Here is a 22,948-nt window from a genome sequence, read left to right on the forward strand (position 1 = left end):
CCAATGCAGCATGAATAAAGCTGCACATTTACAGGAGAAATCAACTGAAGAGGGGCCCGTTCAGGGAATTCAAGGGCAAGGTGTTTGGCTATCTTGGAATCAGCTCCCTCACAGCATCCAACCTTCCTGCAAAGCACCTGGCACGTCCTGGACCAGGACACGTTGCATGACCTGAGCTGCAAAGAACTTCTGCTGCCTCAGGCATGAGTTGGTTCATATTTCAGATGAAAAATGCATGCTCAGGCAGTGGCCTGCAGCGCTCACAGAAGGACATTTGTTCAGTCTTGGAAGAAGACCAGCAGAGGAACACTTCCATGGGCTAAAGGCTGATGGTAGTCTGCTCTTTACATCCATGGTGCTGCACTCACCCAGTACCCTGCTGCTCACTGAAGCCAACGCATTTTGGTACAGAAGCTCTGAACAAGAATGGGCAGGGCTGAACCTTGACAACTCTGCATCACTGGAATTCAAGTTGGTGGATCCTCAAATTAACAGTCACATTTATTTAGAGGCAGCAATCAGCTCAGAGCAGGCACAAAAGGGCTATTTATGGAGGGAAGACTTTTTGCTAAAGCAGATATGCATCATCCTTCCACGACACTGTGCCCTCTTCTCTTTTTTCTCTTTTCTTCTTATCTTTTTTTTTTTTTAGCAAGTGGAAGGTATTCACACAAGCTGGAGATTGAAACCAAACTCCCTGATTCCACCGGATCTCTCCCTGTTGCTTATACTAGTGGAAGCTGAGAAAGAACTCATGTGAAATTTGGGAATCTTTGGGGTGTGAATGTAACAATTTATGAGGAAATTTCAATCTTCAGTTAAGTGGACAACCTGATCTAGTGGGAAGTGTCCCTGCCCATGGCAGGGGAGCTAGAACTAGATGATCCTTGAGGTCCCTTCCAACCCTGACAATTCTGTGATTTGTTTTTACATCAAAAAGCAGAATTGCTCTTGTGAGTGTTAATGCAGTGTTAAAGCAGAACTGAAAATAAAGGACTTCTAGAACTCTTAACCTTACAAATGTGAGTCAAATGTCCTTGCTAAATAATCATTCTATGCCTGTAGCCTGTGAAGTGTCAATCTGGAAGGGAACACATTTAAACCGACCAACTGCTGACCCAAAATCTGCAGCCCTGTGTTTGAGTGAGAACCAGCCTGTGTGCAATAGCAGCAGGATTATTCCTGCACCATCAGGCTTCAAGGAGGAGATGGACCTACAAAGGTTGACCCAAAAAAAAAACCACCCACCCCAAACAAAGCCTGTAAATACTTCCATGTCTTCAAACATAAGGGGGTGTGTGGTTTTTGCTCTCTAGGATCAATATAAATAGAATCAGCAATCACAACAAACTAGCTCTGTGGAGGCTATGCAAATTCAGACTTGGATTTTAGATGATTTTCAGCTGGAGAAGTTAGGCTCCATGTGAATATGCCTTGGTGCATTTTAATAGCAGCCTGTACGAAACAAACCAGGTCATGATGGTCACAAAGACACAGCACAGCTGCTCTAAAGAGAAGCCAAGATCTGCCATGAAACATCCTATCATGGAAGCATACCACACTTCAAGCTCTGCGTACCTTCATGCTGGCATGACTTTTAACTTCAAGGAAAGCCTAAGCACTCAATTGCTGAGCTAATAAAACTCCCAGATGTGAAGGTAGATTTGCTTTATGAGCTCTTCAAATGTGACTCCAGAAGCATGTAATGAAAATCTGCTGTAAAACATGCTTTAAAGAGGTGCAGCTCCTCCTGGGACAGGCAGCTCTGGGGACTGGCTGGGCAGGGTTGGCAGCACCAGGCATGTTACTTATTTTCACTCCTTCCTGCATGCAAAATCCACACTATATGAAAAGGGCTTTTCCCCCTAGCACAAAACACTCTTCTGAGCATTCAGCTAAGCTCCTGGTGATGTGAAAAAAAATCATTTGTATGCCAAAAAAACCCCAAGGGAATATAATCTGGTGATGGCCTGCCTCAGAGATTGGCCTCTCTCACCAGTTCATTAGTTGGTGATAGCACACTACCATGTCTGTATTGGTAAATAAATCAGTGTCCAGAGCAATGATCCTACACCTGCAGTGCAACAGCAAGCCACACAACTCAGCTGACACACACACAAAAAAGCATTAGAGATAGATTTCACGTTGGGACACAGCAAGCTACAGCTGTTCCTGAAAGCTTCTATTCCTGTGTGCAAATACTTTCCTTTGCCTGTCAATAAAGCATGGCAAAGGCTGGAAGAAATTCTGTAGTGACAAACAAAGCTCCTCAAATGCTAGTATGGAAAGAGCTCTCATGGTAAGGACATCTTTCCTTCGTTTGGGTTAATAAAACATCCTCACAGATACATGGGTGTAACCCAGTCACAAACATTACAAATAAACCAGGGATCATATTGCAGACTTGGCAGATGTGGCTTCTGTCACTAGAGGATGGGGAGTACAAACCCCCTGAGCTGCATAGCCCATGGCGGAGGAAATTTCCCCCAGCACTCAGATACCTTTAATCACTGACTTCAGCTGCTGGTCAGAGACAGTCAGGAATTCAGTTTATTAAGTTCCAAGTGGCTGATGTGAATATGACATTTTCCCCTGTTTTCAGCTTCTCCTGCAGTGCCTGACTGTGAAAGTCAAGACTCAAACTGCTCAGAGACTTGCATTTTTTTTTTTTTTTTTTTTTTTTTTTCAAGGGACAAAGTAGACTGGGGTATGCTACAGGATGCCAAAACATTAGCAGCTTTACAGACTGGTGTGCCATAATCAAATTGCCTTATTTTAGAAGTGTCCCAGATTCTCAGCACCACCAAGCGAGCATTAATCTCCCGCCAGGGGAAAGCATGACTGCAGACACATTGAGCGAGGGAAGTGCTTGGCATCTCACTCACCACTTTGGGTTTGAAAGGTGGCTGAATCTCTCTGTTTTCCAGTTTTTCCCAGTCAATTCTCCTAAAGAAAGCATGCTCCCTGATGTCTCTTTCACCTTCAGGGCCACAGCCAAGGCGTTTTGCAGGATGTTTAGTCATCAGCTGTGAGGAAGAAAACACCAAATGAGTTAACGCTGGGATGCAAGACAGACTTTGCCCAGATTGTGATACGCTTGCTCCTCCCCTGAAGATACAAGTTGCTAAGAAAATTGTTTTGAAAAGAAAAAATTAATTTTTGAAGATCAGTTTTCTGGTTTGATCACTGATGACAGCACACCAGCAGCAAAATTAAGGGCTGCACTTGAGACCCATTTCCAGTTCAGCAGAGGTTGATGCTGGAGGTGTGGATGGGCAAGCAGTGCCCAGGGCACTCTGCCACCCCTCTGCTTCACATCTCACTTGGGAGTTTTCCCTTTGGTCTTTCAGTTCGGTCTTATGAATCACCAGAACAACTTCTGCCCTACGCCAGCAATCAATTAGACATAATAAATTCCAATATACTAAAGATGTACTAAGTACAACATCCCCTCAGACCCCCCCGCCCCCTTCATTTTTCTTGGCTTGTTGGAGAAAAGACATTACAGATCTTACAGTTTCTTGGCACCCAGCTGACAATACCTAATCTCTGTTTCCTCCCTTCCATTCTTAATTACATTTTGGTCAATAATGTATCCAGCTGCATGGATTGAGCAGACTTGGGGGAAAAGAAAAAAATCCCCAAACCCACCAGCACTGCTTGCTTGGGAGCAGCAATTTATACAGAATCATGGAATCATTTAGGTTTGAAAAGACCTTTAAAATCAAGTCCAATCATTAACCCAGCACCACCATGGCCATTTAACCATGTCCCAAAGTGCCATGTCCACATTAGGAATTAAGCAACATAGCCTTCAACTCTCAGCTCCAGTACAGGGGGGGCGGGGGAGGAGGAGAGGAATTTTAAAGCCCTTTTACAAATTGGACATGATTAATATGCTGCAGGGAGTGACACCTCAATAGATCTTTTTAAAATCTCAGCTGTACTGCTTTAGTCTCCCTCCAAATGTTGAGTTGATCTGATTCCAATTCTGAACCTAAAATACAAGCAGTTCTCAGCAGCCTTTGGGAAAGGGCTGGGAATCACATCCTGCCTCAAGCTGAACAGCAGCTTTCCCATTTTTGCTAACTCTTCTAAAGCCCTTGCTCTAACAAGAGAATGTGAACAATGATTCAAGTGGTTTTAATTCTTTCTGAAGCTGCTGCATTTACCAAACCCACCAAGCTCTGAACCAGTGGAACAGATGGTGAGCAGACAATTCAAGAGCAAGAGAGCAGGTTCGTCTTGCCCAGTGGTTCCCAGGCCCAAGATCGCTGAGCTACTAAGCTTTCTTATGTTGACTTCTTAGCTCTAGTAGAATGCTCACTGAAATTTGGGATCAAACTGTTACTTTTATAGGAATGATGAACATACTTGTATTAGAGGCCTGAACTTAAACCTAGTGATGTGATGCAGTTTTAGCTTTCTGACCTCCCTTTGGGTAAGCACCCAACAGAACAGCAGCAAGCAGGAGTGCTGAACAGGGCTACCTAGACCCAGTTCAAACTCTGCTGTTTAATGTCTATTTTAATGACAAGGCATCAGTCTGCAGGTACTTTACAAAGCTATATCATGTTTAGTTTTTGTCAGCCAGCATGTCCACACTGGGACAGGATCCCAAATTCAGGAGGTTTTTCTTTTTACCTTGTTGGTCTAAATGTTTTTCTTATATTTTTTTTAATGATCTGCCCTTAAGGGATTTCTCTCCAGCCCAAGTACCATACTTCACCAGTGGTTGCAAAGCAAAGGAGTAAAGTAAACATCAAATTAACCAACCCTAAGTGTGGTGATCTTTTATCATTGTAAGTAAGACATGAAATAAAACTTTACAGGCAGTGGTTTGGAAAAGGCACAGACTGACAGTACTCAAGGGAATCACAAAGAGTCAAAGGAAAGTCAAATGAATTCTTTTTTTCCTGAGATAATTCCCTGAAGTCTAATCTATTCTTTTCCTCAAAAAAAAAAAGCAAAGAAAAGAAAAGAAAAGAAAAATAATTTAAAAAAAGAGAAATTGAATCAACTAGAGTTTAAGATGTATTTTAAGCACACAGGTTACCACTGGGTCAGGATTTCCCCACAGTTTCCTTGCATTTACACTAAAGATTTTTCACAGGAGCTCATCTTCACTTACATTTAAAAACAATTCTCATCAACTTCTTTGCTCTGCTGCTGTCATTGGGCATTCTGGGCTGAGGACTGGCTGCAGTATCTGGTGTCCATCCAAGCCAAGAAATTTCCTCACTCTACAAAATCAGAGTTGTGCTGCCAAGGGTTGAGCAAGGTGGGTGGAGATGTTTCACACCACTGCCCTGTTTATAAATTCCACTTTGGGGTTGGCAGCTGTTGACTCTGACATTTGCTCTGACCATAAAACAAAGCAGGCACAGGGGGAGAAGCTGAATACTTATCAGTGACACCAAGTGAGGAGCACTTCATGACCATATAGCTCAGCACCACCTGACAGAAGTTGGACTTAAAAATACAACAGCGCCGTATCAAAGCCAGACAAATTTAGTTATTCACAAGGATTGCCAAAAAGGAACTTAAGTGCTAAAGAAGCATCATCTATCTCACCCCCTTGCAGATGGAGACAGCTTCTTTCGACAGGGATTTGGGATAGGAAACATTATGTTCCATTATGGACTGGAAAAGTTCATCTTCATCTTCTCCATCAAATGGAGGCTGTTGGAAACAAATCACAGGTCAGTTACTTATGGGGGTTTGGTTGTTTCTTTGTTTGTTTTTTAATTCTCCACTTGTTGTGCAATGAGGTGGCAATACTATGGCCACACTGGGACAGGTGTGGTGCATCCAGCCCAGCAACTTGCCTTCAGTCAATCATAGATGCCCAAAAAGATACAGAAATGGTTCTTGCTCAGGAACAAACACCCAACTCCCAACCACCTGCAGCTTGGTTATCTTCTGACCCAGAAGTTTAGTGTTTATCAGTCTCTGGCGGAAACTCAGAAGAGAAGATTTCTGCTCCCAGCATGGAGATGAGGTTAATTAAATGTACGCAGAATTACCTTTGTCACCATTTTTAATCAGTTTCTAAGGGTGCTGTGCACCAAACAGCCACAATACCTCAAAGGGTGAAGTTTGGAGACTGAGTTACCTTGTACTAAGGTATGTCCATTCCTTAATTAATTCCAATTAAGCTCTTGTTGGTTTTGTAAGACACAGCTGTAGGCTCTGCTTCTGTGAAGGGGAAACTACCACCAGAAAGGGCAGTATTTTGTATGTAAATAAAGGTGAGGAGGGCAGTGCCTGTGGGTGCTACCCCAGGATACAGGCACCGTGCAGGACTCAGCTCACGGGAAATCTTTTTTTCTCAAAAGCATTCAGTTATCTGATATTTGAAGTGCAGACTGGAAATGCTAACAACTGCAATTGTTGTCCTTTAAAAACTGCTAAAATGTTGACTGGAACCGAGCAGAGAAATTCTTAAAGGCATTTGTTAAAAAAATATATGTTTTAAGCTTAGGAAATGCACACCTTTAGCTAATACTCACTGAGAGCCCATTGCAGAAACCTTTTCCAACTCAAGATGAATAGAATCCCTTAAATTTGGTCATTTTCTACCATTTACTGCAGCACAGTGCTGCTTTTCTCCTTGAGTGACTCAGAGAGCAGCCTCTCATTAACTGTGCAGAATAAGGGGTCTATAACTGTGCATTTTTTCAGACCCACACTTTACCCCCAGGACATACAACACAAAAACCATATTCTTATGACCCAACTGCAATGCAGAGCTGTAGACACACTCTTATTATGTTTCCCTGTGGTTTCAAACCGCTACATGATTTTTTTTTCCATTTGACATGAGTTTTCCTGCTCAAGTGTTTCCCATTCAGTTTTGAAGATGGCTATTTAGACATTATTACAGTACAAAGGAGCTGCATCCAAAGGCAGTGCTTGGTGATGTGGGTGCAATATAAAAAGCTTAAAGCCTAAATCCATTTTTAGTGGAGGCAGTCAAGAGTATAAGGAGATAATACCAGTATGAAAGGCCCCACTTCTGTCCCCTAAACGTCTACCCTTTGGGGTCTAACCCTTTAGGAAGCCTTGAAGCAGTGCAGTGATAGAGAGCCAGGAGGAGGTCACAGCAAGCACAGGGAGAGTGACTCTTACCTGGCCAGCTAACATCTCATAGAGCAGCACACCATATGCCCACCAGTCCACTGACTTCCCATAGGGCTGGTATGCAATAATCTGTATAATCAGAAAGAAAAACCCCAATGTTAGTGCACCCTTGTGACAGTGACATGCAGAGATGAACATACTTCCTTGGAAAAGCTCAGAAAGCCAATCCTGCAATCCTCACTCTGGCTGCTCATTGGTTTCAGTGGGAGCTGGACTCTTTTTGGGATGAGCATTTTGAAGTCAAAAGAGGAACAGAACAGCACCAATGTAGGAGACAAAGTGAAAATGTTTGTTATCCATCCATTTGTGTCTAACATTGAAATCATGCACCTCACTTAACTCACAATAACAAAGCTTTTCTCATCCTCTCATTATTCAGACTTTTGCTCTCCTGTAAGAGGAACCAAAATTTAAGAACAGCTCCAATACCTAAAAAGCTCTGTTACATTTTCCCAAGTTGCATGATGAAGATACTCTGAGGATGAAACCAGATATCAGCTACACCAAAAAGAGAGGGCTTTCTGCTGTTCAGCCTAATGGAAATGTTAAGTATTTTGCACTTTCTGTGTTCACATCTGACTCATATGGAAGCACAAATTGAGTTCTGACACAACAGAAGGCTGCAGGTGCCAACAGCACTCAGGTGCCCTTGTGCGTCATCTTTAACTAAGGCCACTTCAGAGATCACTGTTCATTTATTTAAGAGATGCTTTTGGGCTTGTTGTGGAGGAGTTCTGAGGTGCAGATGTTCTCTCAGGTCTCCTCCTAAATAACTGTGAAGGGAGTCTGTGAATTGTGAAGGTTTGCAGGATGTTGAGGATGCCCCTGCTTACTGCAGAGGGTGCTGGCCTAGATGACTTTTGGAGGTCCCTTCCAGCCCTGCCCCTTCTGTGACTCTATGATTCTATGTCCCAGCCATTGTCCACCAACACTGGGGAAGGCAGGATCCGAGCCTCCAACTCCAACAGAGCAAACAGAGAACCAACGCAGTCATTACTCCAGATGAGCTTGCATTCATTTTCCTGTTCCACGTGGTTTTGTTCTTTGTGAAGCAAATGGCTAAGGCAAGCACACATCACATAGCCCATATTTTTTCAGCTGCCTGGAAGAGAAGCTGAACTGGTAAGTTGTGTAGTTTCTCAGGAAACCAGTGAGTCACCAGTTCAATAAAGCAGGACTGCCTGGCTACTAAAGAAAATTATAGTCTCTGTGTGACTCTATCTTCTTCCCTGGGATAACAGCAGCACAAGAATTAAAAATTGCCTCAATGTTTCTAAGCAAAGGATGTCAAAATCAATCCCACTCTGAATTGTATTATACAACCAGAGGTAATAACAAGATTCTCAGCTGGAACATCCTACATAAAGGCAATCTTTATTAGTTGTCCTTTAGCAGTAATATAGCCTTAAAACACAGATTTGGGACATTCATTTCATATTATAGTGGTTGACATACTTGGTTACTCTCCCTTTAATGCTGTCACCAGTAAGTTCCCAAAGGCTTGCTGGGATCAATGTTGCTTCATGAAAGATCAAGCACTTCCAAAATTGTATCTGGAAAAACTGCTGGCCTTTATGCAGAGAAAATGAGAAAATATTTTGTCCTCAGCCCTTCTCTGACAATCTCTGCTTGCCTATGGAAAAGAGTATTTCATCAAGAAATAAAAAGGGGTATTTTCAGAAGGTCAGTAAATTACAAGGGCAGAACATTCTGTACAGTACGTGAGCTTCATGTAAGTGGTTTGGGTAGGAAGAGTTCATTTCAATCAGCAAATGAGCAAAAGATGGATCCATAATGAGAAGGAAAATGCTGCTACACCACCTATGGGCCTCAGCCTGGCAGCCAGGTCTGTCCAGGAGGCCACAGAATACTTCTGTTCCTGTTGTGGCACAGTGTACCAAAGCATGGACTCAGTGATGCTGTTTATCCAGTAAGAAGTGAGTCGAGACTGGGTTGCTCTCTAAATAGGATTCTCATCAGCATATGTAACCTGCCCCAATTAAATCTGTCTTTGTGAGACAGTATCAAGTGGAATCTGTAAGAGGGACACAATTACCATGAAAAAAGCTCCTACATTTAACCTAACATATGGTCAGAGTCCTGCTTGATGAACCATGTCAACATCATCAGATGCATCTGATCAAGAGATCAGTGTCCTCTCTGAGCTGGCACACAGCTCCCTTGCCAGAACATAAAGAAAGAATCACACATAGAACCACAGAATCACTTTGGTTGGAAAAGGCCTCCAAGATCATTGAGTCCAACCACTGACCTAATACCACCATGGCCCTTAAACCATGTCATGAAGTGCCATATCCACACATTTTTTTAACATCTCTAGGGATGGTGACTCTTCCCTGGGCAGCCTGTTCCAGTCCCTGACCACTCTTTCAGTGAAGAATTTTTTCCTAACCTCCAATCTAAACCTCCCCTCACACAACTTGAGGGGATCTCCATGTGTCCTGTCACATTATACTAGGGAGAAGAAACCAAGACCCACTTCATTACAATCTCATTACAGGGAGCTGTAGAGAATGAGGTCTCACCTCAGCCTCCTTTTCTCCAGGCTGAACCACCCCAGTTTCCCCAGCCATTCCTCACCAGACCTGTTCTCCAGACTCTTCACCAGACCTGTTCCCCAGACCCTTCACCAGCTTTGCTGCCCTTCTCTGGACCTGCTCCAGCAACTTAATGTCCTTCTTGCAGCAAGATGCTCAAGAGTGAGACTTGAGAAGTGAAAATACAGACATCAAGTTCCACTGGGACTGGAAGGCTTCCACTACAGGGATGTCCCACTGCAAATGCCATGAAAACACCTTGACCTTACTGCAGAGTAGAGGAAGGTGGCACTGTCAATGCCTGCTGCTCTACACCAGCAGGTTTTTCTCCTTTAATCCTAATTAAACACATCCACTTTGAATCACCTGCTTAATCCTGGTGAAGATGCCATGAAGTGAAACCCAGAGAAGCAATCTGCCACATTCAGGTACCAGCCTGCCCGTCACAGCGGTGACACTCATAATACTGGGAGCTGCTCAAAGCACCAATTAGACAATGCAGAGGAGAGGAAAGAAAGCTCACTTCAAGGGAGGAATTACATGTGGGAGGAAGCAGATGAGTTTTTAGTGTGCAGTCAAACATGCATGGGTACTAAGTCAGCAAGTTCTGCATGTTGTATTTCCACCAGTTGCTTCCTCCTCATCCAGAAACCATCATGTATTGTCCGCCAGCCGCTCCACTCAAAGGCATCACTGGCTGCCTTGCAGCAGCTGCCAAAATAATCCTATCTGCACCTACAAATCTTGGTATCTTTTAGAGCAGTGAGGGATGCATTACATGACCTCCTGTCTCACCACAGTGGGCAGAGCAGACTCATAAACCAGCATGGGAGCTCATGTGCCCAGAGATTAAGATGTGTACCTTCTTCTGGCTATGATCTCTGCTTGATCCTCCAGCTATGAGCCTCTGCTCTGGCCTAGCAGCCCAGGGAGGAGTGGAAAGTTGATAGGACACTTCCTTTCCCCTTCTTCTCCATCATTAATCTAAATAATTGTCCTGAAAGGGTGGTCAGGCATTGGAACAGGCTGCCCAGGTTGGTAGTTGAATCACCAACCCTGAAGGTGTTCAAAAAACACATAGACATGGCACTTCAGTGCATGGTTTAGGCAGCATAGTGGTGTTGTGTTGATGGTTGGACTTGAGGACCTTAAGAGATCTTTTCCAGCCTTAATGAGTCTATTTAATCTCCTTTTGCACATGTCCTGTTTAATCTGTTACCATATTGTAAGAGCTTTGCCTTTTCAGGTTCTGTGGATTTGAGAGCTCAGGAAGTGCTCAGGAGGAATTTGTCTCATCAAGTCAAATTGGCAGAGAAATGTTGATTCCTTTCTTTCTCTCTCTCTTTTTTTTGCCTCCAAGGAAGGCACAGTTAAGATCAGGACACAGAGATTAATACTAACAATTTGTAGGAATGTTTAGATCAGTGCAGCTTGCAGCTGGGAGTCAGTTGGGATGAAAAAATTATATCCCAGAGGCAAGAGAGAAAAAGCCTTTTGTGAACATATCTTATGTCTGCTGGAAAAGTTGAAACTCGGTTATTAAAGGAAATAAATACTATGAGCACAAGAAGCAGTCAAATGCAGACTTTTCAAACCCCTGGAATACCTATTAGCCTTCCATAATTCCATCAAATGCAAGGTTAGAATTTCAGCTTGTGAGGCTATTAGATGGAGAAGAGAAAGAGTTTCTGCTTTAAATTCCTCTGGAATTCCAAACCAGTGAATTCAACACCAGAACTCAAGCCCACTGCTCTGGCTGCTGCAGGGGTGCTGCAGGTGGGGGTCAGTGCTGCCAGAACCCCTCCCTGCTAATCCACTTGACATCTATCTCCTTTCGTCTCTCTTGACTGGTCAAGGAAATACAATGAATTGATCCCATAAATATTTAAGTTTAGCACATCAATAAATATTCTTTGCTAGATAACCACTTTCTGCCTGACAGAAGTGGTCAAACCTGGGATCCCACCTGTTTAACCTCTCCACTTTTTCAAATTGCATAGGGTAAGAGATTTTAATTCTTTATGCTTGACTGCAGCACACCCAGAAGTCTGCTCTGCCCTAGTGAGCAACAGGGAATTACTGTAGAGAGTCCAACAGAGGCTACAAAGATGTTGAGGGACCTGCAGCATTTCTGTGAGGAGGAAAGGCTGAGAGCCCTGGGGCTGTTTAGCCTAGAGAAGAGCAGCCTGAGAGGGGATCTGCTCAATACCTAAAGGGTGAGGGCCACATGAACAGGGCCGGAAGTTTTCAGTGGTACCCAGAGACAGGACAAGGAGCAGCGCACACAAACTGGAACCCAGGAGGTTCCATCTGAACATGAGGATGTGAGGATGCTGAAGCACTGGCCCAGGCTGCCCAGAGAGGTTGTGGAGTCTCCTTCTCTGGAGAGATTACAAACCTGCCTGGACATTTGTGATCCTGGGCAACCTGCTGTGGGTGCCCCTGCTTTAGCAGGGGTGTTGGACTGGATGATCTCCAGAGGTCTCTCTTCCAACCCTCACCTTGCTGGGGATTCTGTGATACCCTTGATACCTTCAACAGTTTACTTAGCTCATTTATCTCCATCCAGCAGGGAATGGAACCGTGCAAATGCATCCTCATTATAATCTATTATAAATTTATACATTATAGCCCATGGAAACATGCTGAAATACTCCTGCAAGCAAAACATGAGTCTGACTTTGAAGTTTACCACAGACCTAGTTAGCAATTTGTCAGTCATAATAATGTGAGTGAAAGAAACGAAAGAAAAGCAGCCAACCAAAAAATAAAATAAAAAATAAAGACTGTTTGTAAGGTAATAGAAAGATTAATTTCCTCCCAGTTACTAAATGCTTTGGTAGAAAGTTTGTTTCTTTATATGAAATTTCCAAGTAAAGCAAAATAAATCATTCCAGCACTGACCCATATTGAATAATTTGGCACTGGCAACATGTTCTTTGGTATTAACTGGCACAGGAGCATTGCCACAGAAAGGACAGTTTTTAATTTACAATATTGGCTACCTTTATGTTTTGACAGGAGAAAATAAAATACTGCTCTGCTTGGTTTGAGATCCTGCTGCAAGCAACAGCAATCTGTGAGAAAAACAAGGTTTTACAATACACAATATTTCACTCTGGAAAGCATGAATTAGCAACTGGAAAAAAAGCCACCAAAATATTTTTCATTCCAGTTTCAGAGAGATGACAAAATTCACCTTAGACACTAATTTACTTGTCCATGTATAAATCTCCCATATTCCCACAAACATTCAATTACAGCCAGAGCTGCCTCCTGCCCAGCACTCAGTGAAACACTGAGTAGCTTGGATCAGGATGCAGCCTCTTGTATTGAATTTGCAGCCAAGCAAATCAAGACTCTTGAGAGCTCACTATGCACAAACAGTAGATTTTAATATTCATGTGTTTGAATCGTTTCCAAATCCCCACATGTGCTTGTTTTTAATGTTTTATACCTAACCTACTCAAATGCAGATCAGATCCAGGCTAAAACCTTAGCTTTAAGATCACATTTATCACAGTGCTTTAAAGCAGAACTGTGATTTTTGTGATGACATTTTCCTTCTAGACTCACTGCAGTTTAGGTTTGTGTTGGAATGTGATTTTTCAGTGGCTTGAACACAGCACAGGCATCACCAGCTCTCAGAAAACTCTGGATTTATTATGTTCACTCCATTCAAGCCCTGCTCATATGGCTTTATTCAGGGTTTCAGAGACAGGAGCTTTCCTGAGCTGATACCTGTGTACTATTTGTATGACATGGCCTGGAGAAGACTACAGTAGTTTTGCAGGGAGGTCAGCAAAAGCCTTCAAAAACTCCTGAGTCCCTTCCCAAAACACAGTGAGTGGTTTGTGATTTCCTGGGTCCTTTAATCAGATCTATTTTTGTCAGCTGTGGGAACTTTTGGAGATATACATTAAAGAAGCTATGTTTACCCCCAGTAAAATGTTTGCTGACCTCATCAACAACTTCAACAATGCCCCTGAGCTCCATGATCTCACAAACTGAGTCACAAAGTTCAGTGTAAGAAGATTTTCAGGCTATAAGTTTAAAATCACAAAGTGATGATCCAGCTTCTGGTAAGACCCAAAACCTAAAGCACTGATCTCATACAAAGTTAGGTTTTCAATCAACTACATACTTATTTAAATACTCAAGTTTTATTGCCAATATTGTATTAATTCATGAAGTTATTCAACAGACCTGCAGAAGGATAGAATAGAATAGGATAAATGGTACCACCCATGGAGTATCCAGCCTACAAAACTTGGTGGTGAGAAGCATGTAGTGGCAATTTCAGAGACTGAAAGGCTCTTGAAATGGTCAATATTTACCTCTGGTGCAATGTAGTCTGGAGTGCCACAGAAGGTCCTGGTTGTTACTCCATCTAACATGTGTTCTTTGCACATTCCAAAATCAGCAATTTTAATGTGGCCTTCTGAATCCAACATCACATTATCTAATTTTAGATCTCTAGGAAGAATCACAGCAATTTAATGTTAAAGTTTAAGATCAAGCAGGGCAAATGTATCTATTTCTGAGTCTAGGGAAGGAATAGGGATGGAAGGGGGTGGAGGGGACAGGGCTGAATATGAACAATAATTGACAGTCCAGACAGAGCTGAGCAGCACACTGTAGGTGTGTAGGCATGACCATAAGCCCCCAAACCGGACAATTAATGAAGAGATATATGACCATGAGCACACTCACAATGAGGGACCTTAGAGCTGCATTCCAGTACCTGAAGGGATCCTACAGGAAGGCTGGAGAAGGACTTTTCAGAAGGGTGTCTAGAGACAGGACAAAGGGGAATGGTTTGAAGCTGAGGGAGAGTAGGTTTAGGCTGGATCTTAGGAAGAAGTGCTTCAGTATGAGGGTGGTGAGACCCTGGGATAGGCTGCCTGGGGAGGTTGTGGCTGCCTCCTTGCTGGGGGTGTTCAAGGCTGGGTTGGCTGATTTGAGAGGTATCCCTGCCCATGGTGGGAAGGTTGGAGTAGATGATCTCTATGAAACCTCAGACCGGAATGCACACAAAAACGTTTTACATTTTAAAGAGACTCCAGTTGAGTTGGGCAGAGCAACATCAGGAAAGCCCAGGCAAAGCTCTGGCTTTGGTTTCCAGCATTCAAGCACTAACATAACCAAAAGAATACTATAGTGATTGCTTTTTTAAAACTAAAGATGCACTTAAGCATTAAAGAAATGGATCATTTGGGGGAGGTTCTAAAAATAGTGCACAAATCACTTATGTCACATCATACTCACCTATAAACGATCCCTCTGTTATGGAGAAAGAATAACCCAATTGAGATCTCAGCTGCATAGAACCTGAAAAATAAAAAAGGAACAAATTTCTTATTGCCTCATCATTTCCCTCTGATAAAATGGTTTGGAAATCATAAAATATTCTGGTAAGGAATGACAGTATAATACCATGTATCATATACAGTGTACAGATATTAAAGTATAAAAAGTCTTACAGCCAGATGACATAGAAGGCATCTTACTTCAATCTGACTTTAACAGATACATTTTGAGCACTTGATGATCATAAAATAATTCAGGACTTAAGAAAAGGAATGAAAATGTCTCTCTAGACCACCAAAAATCGGTGCAGCTGGAGCACAGCATTCTCCTGCACCTCTGCCTGCAAAGGTCATTATCTCTAATCACATATCAATGCTGGATTCATGATGCAGCTCCATTTACATTGCACTTCATACAGCATAAAGTAATTTGCAGAAATAGTATCCCTTTAGAGAGGCTGCTAATGGATTAATTATATATAGCTAATTAAAATGATTACCATATAAAATATAATTGCACAATGCAGTTAAAAATACCATAATATTGAGGGCTGTTTGAAGCCAGTTGCTGTGGAACTGTGCAAATTCTATGCAAGAGGATTTTTAAAGATGAGATTAATTTTTAGGTTGGCATAAGGGAAAGGAAAGCTCATCTCTGAAACATTTGATCAGAGGTGTTTGGGAATGGGTGTGCTGGGAGATGCTCCACAGGCATGAGCTGTCAGAAAGCAGCAGTTTTCAAGGGGTGTTGGCAAGTTACATCAGCTGGGAGTCAAGGCTGCTCTGACACCATCTAGGTTTTAATTCATTGAGTTGCTGAAATTTCATTCTGCATCTCCAATACTTATATTTAGAAGGCTCTCACTGAAACAAGCCCTGGTTAATTAGAGTGAAATGAGAAATTCTTTTAGCTGAATTCCTAAAACAGTTGGTCACACTTGATTTTCAGAAGTTCCACTGGGAAGTGATTTATGAAACGCTAATAAATGATGACGAGATGTTATAGGCATGACTAAAATGGTACTGATGGAGCTCTTGACATTTGAACATGCTACAGGTCATTATCAGTTGCTCACTGATAACACCAGATGTACAATTACCTAAAAGGGGTCATGTAGATAAACAACTTCTAATCATAGCATCATAGACTCATGGAATCATTTTGGCTGGAAAAGACCTTTCCGATCATCGAGTCAAATCATTTATTATCTCCTCATAAAGAAAAAGGTCTATACAAAAAAAAAGCAGGATGACAGAATTCTTCTAAGCTAGACTTCGAATTTATCTTGTGTAAACTGTAATTTACATTGCAATGCTGACTCTGTTTGCATTGCCTTTCCCTGTAACATTAATTCAGGCTGAAATGTTCTACTCACTTGGTTTTTATATTCGCTTTTACAAACAGCCCCAGAATACTAAGTAACATCTTTAATTTCCTGTTGCCTTGTTTAAATTCTTGTCACTTTTAAAGCAGCCATTCCATGGCCTTTGTTTGTGCTGTAGTTTGGAAGAAAAAGGCACAGCTACCTTTGGTCTGTGTAGAAAGAATACTTTTAACATAAATTTCAGCTTTTGAGCTTTAACAACATGATAAAAAAAGGCCAGCCCTAAGATTTCATACTGAGCCTGGCAAGAAGAAGAAACTTCATATAAAATTGAGATGATGACATGATTTAAATATATCAACAGGAAGACTCACACTGCTTGTGGCTCCTTAAATTTTCCTACTTGCTGAATGTGATACATGAGGTCCCCACCATTCACGTACTCCATCACAAAATACAGGCGGTCCTAGGAGAAAGTAGGAAGAGAGGCAGAGAAAGACATTAGAGAAAAAATGTTAGCTCTGCATTGATCAGCAAAAATTAGTTACTAATAAGGTATTATAAAGCTTTTAAGATTATTAGGACTGGTTGCACATCCTGACAAAATGGACAGAGCAGGAAATGGAAGTGGAATGCTCTGTAAAACCTGCGATATTGATGAGCTCTGCCCAGATTTGCCAGTTTTAGTGATGCACTTTTCTGTATTATTTGGCTACAGTGGGTCCCAGAATTACACACAGTCCTGCCTGAGCAATCTGTCTCTCTAAAAATCAATGTAAACCAAAAGAAATTAAAGATGGTGGGAAATCCTTGCTTTGAGGCCATATCTAATCCTTCCTAAGAAGTTTTCCTTTGGAAGATAGAAGTCATTAAAGAAAAATAAAAATATATATATTTTATTAAAAGGAGAGGTAAGAAGAAAAGTAATTCTAAGGTTCACAAAAGTATCTGGAACCTTTACAAATGACATGAAATTAATTTCTTGTAGGCATATATTTCAGCCAGAGGAAGATGGCAACAAGGTACTTTGGAGGGATATTTTTCTTGCACAGGGAGGACTTTTAAAGGTCATATCCAGCTATCTCAAATCAAACATGACCATAACATGTCTGGTACACTTAAGCAGTATTTTCCCAGCCAGTGACCTTCAAACAGTAAGACTTAAACCTGTCTGTCCCCTGGTTTTCAGAGGATTAGAACAATATGATGGGGAAATATCCTCTCCACACATTTATAGGGAAGGAAGTGAAAAACTCTGTGTCAGGGCTGCCAGAAAACTAAATTAAATCCATCAACATCGATTCACAACTAATCACTTCACAACATGACAACAGCCATTAAGACTTTTCAAGTACCATCCTCAGATCTTTAAGAAGTATTTAGGAACCTTTGGGAATCAGGGCTTAAAGCTCTGACTTGGCAAAGCACACATTATTGAATTTATGAATTGTCACAGTGGTCTGCTTGAATTACCCTATGAAGAAAAATCTTTAAACATCAGGTTTATAGTTAAAATACAAGAGATAATTCCATTTGGTATCTCCTCTTCAGCATTTTCTGTGTGCAGAAGCTGTAATATATAGGTTGGATCACAGAATCATAGAATGGCTTAGGTTGGAAGGGACCCTAGAGATCATCTACTCCAAACTCCCCGCTGTGAGCAGGGACACCTCTCAACTAGACTCCACTGATCAAGGCCTCATCCAGCCTGGCCATGAGGGGGGAGGCATCCACAACCTCCCTGATCATATTGAATGGAAAACACCAGGGTGGCCAGAAAGCCTGAGCTCACGTACAACTGTTTGGAAACAAGAGTGAAGCTGTGTCAGGAAGGGTGGTTTATCTTGCAGGGCCAGGACTCGTTTTTCAACCATTGTACACTCAACATCATCATCCTGAATCACCACGTCTTTTTTCAGGATTTTGATTGCATAGAGCTCCTCTGTCCCCTTCCTGTCTGCCAGCATCACCTGCACAGAGAGAAAGAACAGGGTGAATATGCTCCCTCTGCCAAGGAGGGAAGGTGACTCATGCACCCAAAGATTTGTATAGATGGCAATCCAGCTTCTCCTTTTATTGGCATAGACTAAATTGATCAAAACACCCAAAATATCCCCATTACTCACCCACTGCAATGAGCTGCACCAGCCATTTCAGACAAAGCCTGTGCCAGAGCCCTCTGGTTAATCACAGGCACGTTGCCAAAGGACTGATAAAATGTTAAGTCCCAGAAGACTTCCTCAGTAAAGGGCATTTTATCACACAAGTGGTTGTTCAAACAGTCAGAAACACAGCAGTGCTTTCTTTAAACTCACAGATCTCAAATTTATATACACTAGGCCTTTTTTCTCCCCACCTCAATATTCAGCCTTACCAATGCTGGTGACTTCCAGAACTGGCAGAGTGACCTGGGTAGTAAAGCCTAGGAAGTAGACTTAATTTCCTTGGAACTGCCAAGAAATAAGTATCTAAAAGGCAGCAACTGTTTGATATACCCTGCCCAGCACTTTGAGGGGGGTGTTATTTTTATTTTCAATAAAATAATGGCTGAAATATCCTAATCTTGGGGAATCCCCCACTCCAAGTTAAGACACACCACACACCCCCAAATGCACATCCTTTTGACTCTGTTTTGCTCCTTAGAGAATTATTTGTTCATTCTTCCATGGGAAAAAACAAAGGAGAAAGAATGCAAGTGGAACAGGCATCAAGAATTCCTACCTTCCCAAAGCTCCCCTTTCCAAGAACCATGAGAAAGTTGAAGTCTGTCAGCTTCACCCTGTCCAGATTGTTGGATGGCACACTTGAGTTCTTGTCTTCTGTTGGAGTAATGACTTTGTTACCAGCTGGCCCAAGTTTGGCTTTCTGAAGAACACACACACATATACACAGAAAAACAGGAAAGTAAGAAGAGCAGCTTGTTTCCTTGGCAGGTTGGGTCACTGGGTGATGGTTGGGATTGGAGATGACCATATCTGAGGTGGCATTCCCAGGAGAAAGGCTGCATAACAAAACCTGCACAGACACAACTTTGAAGACTCATTCCAACAGTATTTTTGACATTATTGAGTGACTTAAAGTGGCAATCTGTGTTCATGTATAACCAGATAAATGCAGATATACTTATCTGGTTAGAAGAGCAAAACCAAATCAAAAATAAAAGCCAAAGGAAAAAAAAACACCAAATAATTTATTTTCATGCCAAAAGCAGGCATATCTGATGGCTTTCTTCTAAAACACACACAAAAAAAAGCTTTCAAAAATGTCATGCTGTAATCCACAGAGGGTATTTTAGGACATAAAGAGTCTCTTCAAAACATTCTCCTCTAAAATGTAATTTCTTAAAGTCACTGAACAGCAAGAGTTAGGAAAGCTTTGACATGCATTAAGAAAAATAACCTCCATTAAAAGCCCAAACCAACAACCCATGAGAATTAATGCAGATGAACATGGCCACTTTCAAACCAGCAACACAATCAACTCTGATTTTTTTCAATGCAGTGTTGATCCAGAAAGGGGAGGAAAGGAAAGGTTACATACAAAGGCTCTGCCTTGGCAAGGCAGTTTGGTTTGCAGTAGGGTGCAACAGTCTCAGTATCTCATGAGACATCAGGTAATTGCTCAAGGAAGTTGCATTTCAAATCTCAAAGTTAACAGAAGAGAAAAAAAAAAAGTAAGACTCACCAAAAAGATAGTGCAGGCTACAACATAATATCCCTCTTTGCCTCAAAATAATCCCATGCACCAGCAGAAGCAAAGCCAAGAAGGTTTAGTAGTACTTGGGGATTTAAGTCCTTTCTCCCCATCTATCTCGTGAGTGGCTCTGGTAAATAACCTCCCCAAATGGTTCATTTACTTTGTGCCACTGACACATGCTTGGCATTTATGGATCATTGCTTTGCTCACTGCACCACAAGAGGACAGCATTTGCATGTCAGCACTGGTTTACAGATAAAGAAAATTACAGAAATCAAAGTTTATTCACAGTGTCACAATAAATCACCTTAAAAGCCTCACTGGTAACTGAAGACACAATCTTACCCCTCCCAGGCAAGTCTGAAAATGTAAGACTGAAAGGGATGATCTGATTCAGAGACTCCAGCACTCTGCTTCTGCAGGCAGTAATGTGAAGCAGTCCTCTGTTGAAATAATCACGTCACTTGGAAAGCATATTCAGATTGGATGAACTCTTCCTGCAACAGGTCTTGTTTCCTGCCACAGGGATTCTGGCATGCACAAAGGAGAGTGTGGCCAGCAGGTTGAGGGAGGTTCTCCTCCTCCACTTTGCCCTAGGGAGTCCACATCAGCGGTACTGGGTCCAGTTCTGGGCATCCCAGTTCAAGAGACGGGGAACTACCTGAAAGAGTCCAATGGAGTGCCACAAAGATGCTGAAGGGACTGGAATGTGTCTCCTATGAAGAGAGGTTGTTTTATCCGGGAGAAGAGCAGCCTGAGAGGGGAATCTTCTCAATGTTCAGCAAGAGCTAAATGATGGAGGTGCTGGACTCTTCTCAGTGTGGCCAGTGATAGGATAAGGGGCAATGGGCACAAACCAGAACACAGAAGGTTTCACTTGAACTTAAGGAGAAAATTCTTTACTTTGAGGGTGACAGAGCCCCGGAGCAGGCTGTCCAGCAGACCACAGGAGAGGATGTGGAGTCTCCTTCTGGATCCACCTGGATATTGTGATCCTGGGCAACCTGCTCTAGGCAACCCTGTATTAGGATCCAATAATCTCCAGAGGTCCCTTCCAACCTCTACCATTCTATGATTTTATTATATGAATTTGGGCAGTTCTGATCTCTTTTTTAAATGTATGTATTATAACACAGTTCAAAATGAGGAGCTGCTTCCACTACTGTTATAACTTTCATGCACAAAGCAGCTCTTGGAGATGCTAATCAGGATGATGTGCTGTGTAAATGTTTAGGAAAAGGCAGTCCTGGGCATCAGCCTAAACCCTGGATTCTGCAAGGGATGGCTCCTCAGCAGATACAGCTGCTGGGACAAATCCAGTGTCTTTAATGGAGCTTGCTGTTGGCACAAAGCTCCTTTCAAGGCCACAATAAAAGTCTGGGCTACAAACAAAGCAAGTGGGAGGGGGAAAAAAAAAAAGAAAAATCTCAGTATCCTTGAGTTTTACAAGAAGAAGACATGGTTTAAGGGAGCAGCTTTGCTGGCCTTGTCTTTGTGATGCTCTCACAGAAGGGATCTCAGATAAAAGACCCTGCTCTGCTGATTCCAGAAGCAATTTCAATATCTGCCTTTGCACCATGGCAGGGAGATCCAAATCAGGCACTGAAAGGAGAATACTTCACTTGCTTTAGTTTTTACATTTTAAACCCACTGGGGACATTGTGGGCAGCCTGTTTGAAAACAAACATAAACAACAAACAAAATTTTCTTCTAAGGCAGTTTTCTAGTTTGGGCACAAATGTGTTGCTTGGGCAGGAGTATTTCTGTAGCGAGCTTGAGCTGAGCAGCTCAAGAGCAGAGCTGCAGATTCAGTGTAGTCTCCTGTGCCCTCTGCTGGCTCCCAGGGTTGGAAGCAGCAGGCTCCATCCAACATATGCAAGATGGAACTGTCAGCAGCTGAAGGTGGCATCTTAAAATACTGTTAGAGAATCCAACCAAGGCCTCTCTGCACCCTCACAAGCAAACACTTATGTTCAATGAGCTCCAGACATGATCCTCTGCTTCCAATTTTATATGTATATATATATTTTTATTAGCTGTCACTCTCAATTTGCTAGTTTCTTTTTTCACATGCTAAGTTTTTAAGGAGAACATCATTCTCCCCTGAAAGGGTTGTCAAGCCCTAGAACAGGCTGCCCAGGGAAGAGGTGGAGTCTCCATCTCTGGAGGGGTTTAAAAGCTGTGTAGGTGTGGTGCTCAGGGACATGGTTTAGTGGTGACCTGGCAGTGCTGGATCATTGTTTGGACTCAATAATCTTAAAGGTCTCTTCCAAGCAAAATGATTCTGTGATTCTATGATCAGGTGCCGTTTTGGTGGACTTCTGTGCCACCTGCTCCAGGTAGATGGCCAAAGCAAGCAGGAGCTCATCAGAATGTACTTGGTTTTGAGTGATCCACAACCACGGGAAACTGACAGTCCTGATTACCCCATCACCAGTGCTGAGCCACCTCAGTGCATCCACCCAGGCACTGCCACAGAAGACCCTGCTGCAAGCTGTATGCAAGAAAAGGTAGGAAAATGCATCCATGAAACACTGCAGGACAACCAGGCTGGCTCAATGAAAACACATGGACCCAAGTGGAATGGGCTATGGACCTTATCAAACATCATCACTTTATCAAAGGTCTGGATTCCCCCCCAGCTGGGCCACCAACCATCAGGAGCATGCTAAAAAAAGTTTCTGACATTTAGCATGTGAATTCCTTTTGCCGCTTTTTGGCTAAAGGTCCTCGTGAAAATAGAGTGGGAATTTCAAAGCTGGCAAATGTGCACTGGGAGGAAAAAAAGAAAAGGAAACAATAATAATCCAAACCAAAACATTTCACAGATGATCCATTAAGAGCTACTGCAACATGGCTCAGTTATGACTGAGCCTCAGGCACAGCATTTTGCTGCCTTCTTAGTACTATTTACAAA

General features: G+C 42.4%; 1 protein-coding gene across 2 annotated transcripts in view; it reads right to left on the reverse strand.

Moving 5' to 3' along the window:
- The window catches only part of PRKCA (protein kinase C alpha), a 151,666-nt gene that overhangs the window by 2,511 nt on the left and 126,207 nt on the right, over positions 1–22,948 (reverse strand). For both annotated transcript variants that reach the window (XM_054171063.1, XM_009902692.2), the window contains 8 exons: positions 19,057–19,200; positions 18,132–18,305; positions 16,710–16,801; positions 14,970–15,032; positions 14,039–14,177; positions 7,132–7,212; positions 5,575–5,682; positions 2,886–3,026 (listed from right to left, as the gene is read on the reverse strand). In XM_054171063.1, coding sequence (XP_054027038.1) covers positions 2,886–3,026; positions 5,575–5,682; positions 7,132–7,212; positions 14,039–14,177; positions 14,970–15,032; positions 16,710–16,801; positions 18,132–18,305; positions 19,057–19,200 — 942 coding nt within the window. The remainder of the gene's footprint in view (positions 1–2,885; positions 3,027–5,574; positions 5,683–7,131; positions 7,213–14,038; positions 14,178–14,969; positions 15,033–16,709; positions 16,802–18,131; positions 18,306–19,056; positions 19,201–22,948) is intronic.

The sequence above is a fragment of the Dryobates pubescens genome, chromosome 20, assembly GCF_014839835.1.
Source record: "Dryobates pubescens isolate bDryPub1 chromosome 20, bDryPub1.pri, whole genome shotgun sequence".
Taxonomy (NCBI): domain Eukaryota; kingdom Metazoa; phylum Chordata; class Aves; order Piciformes; family Picidae; genus Dryobates; species Dryobates pubescens.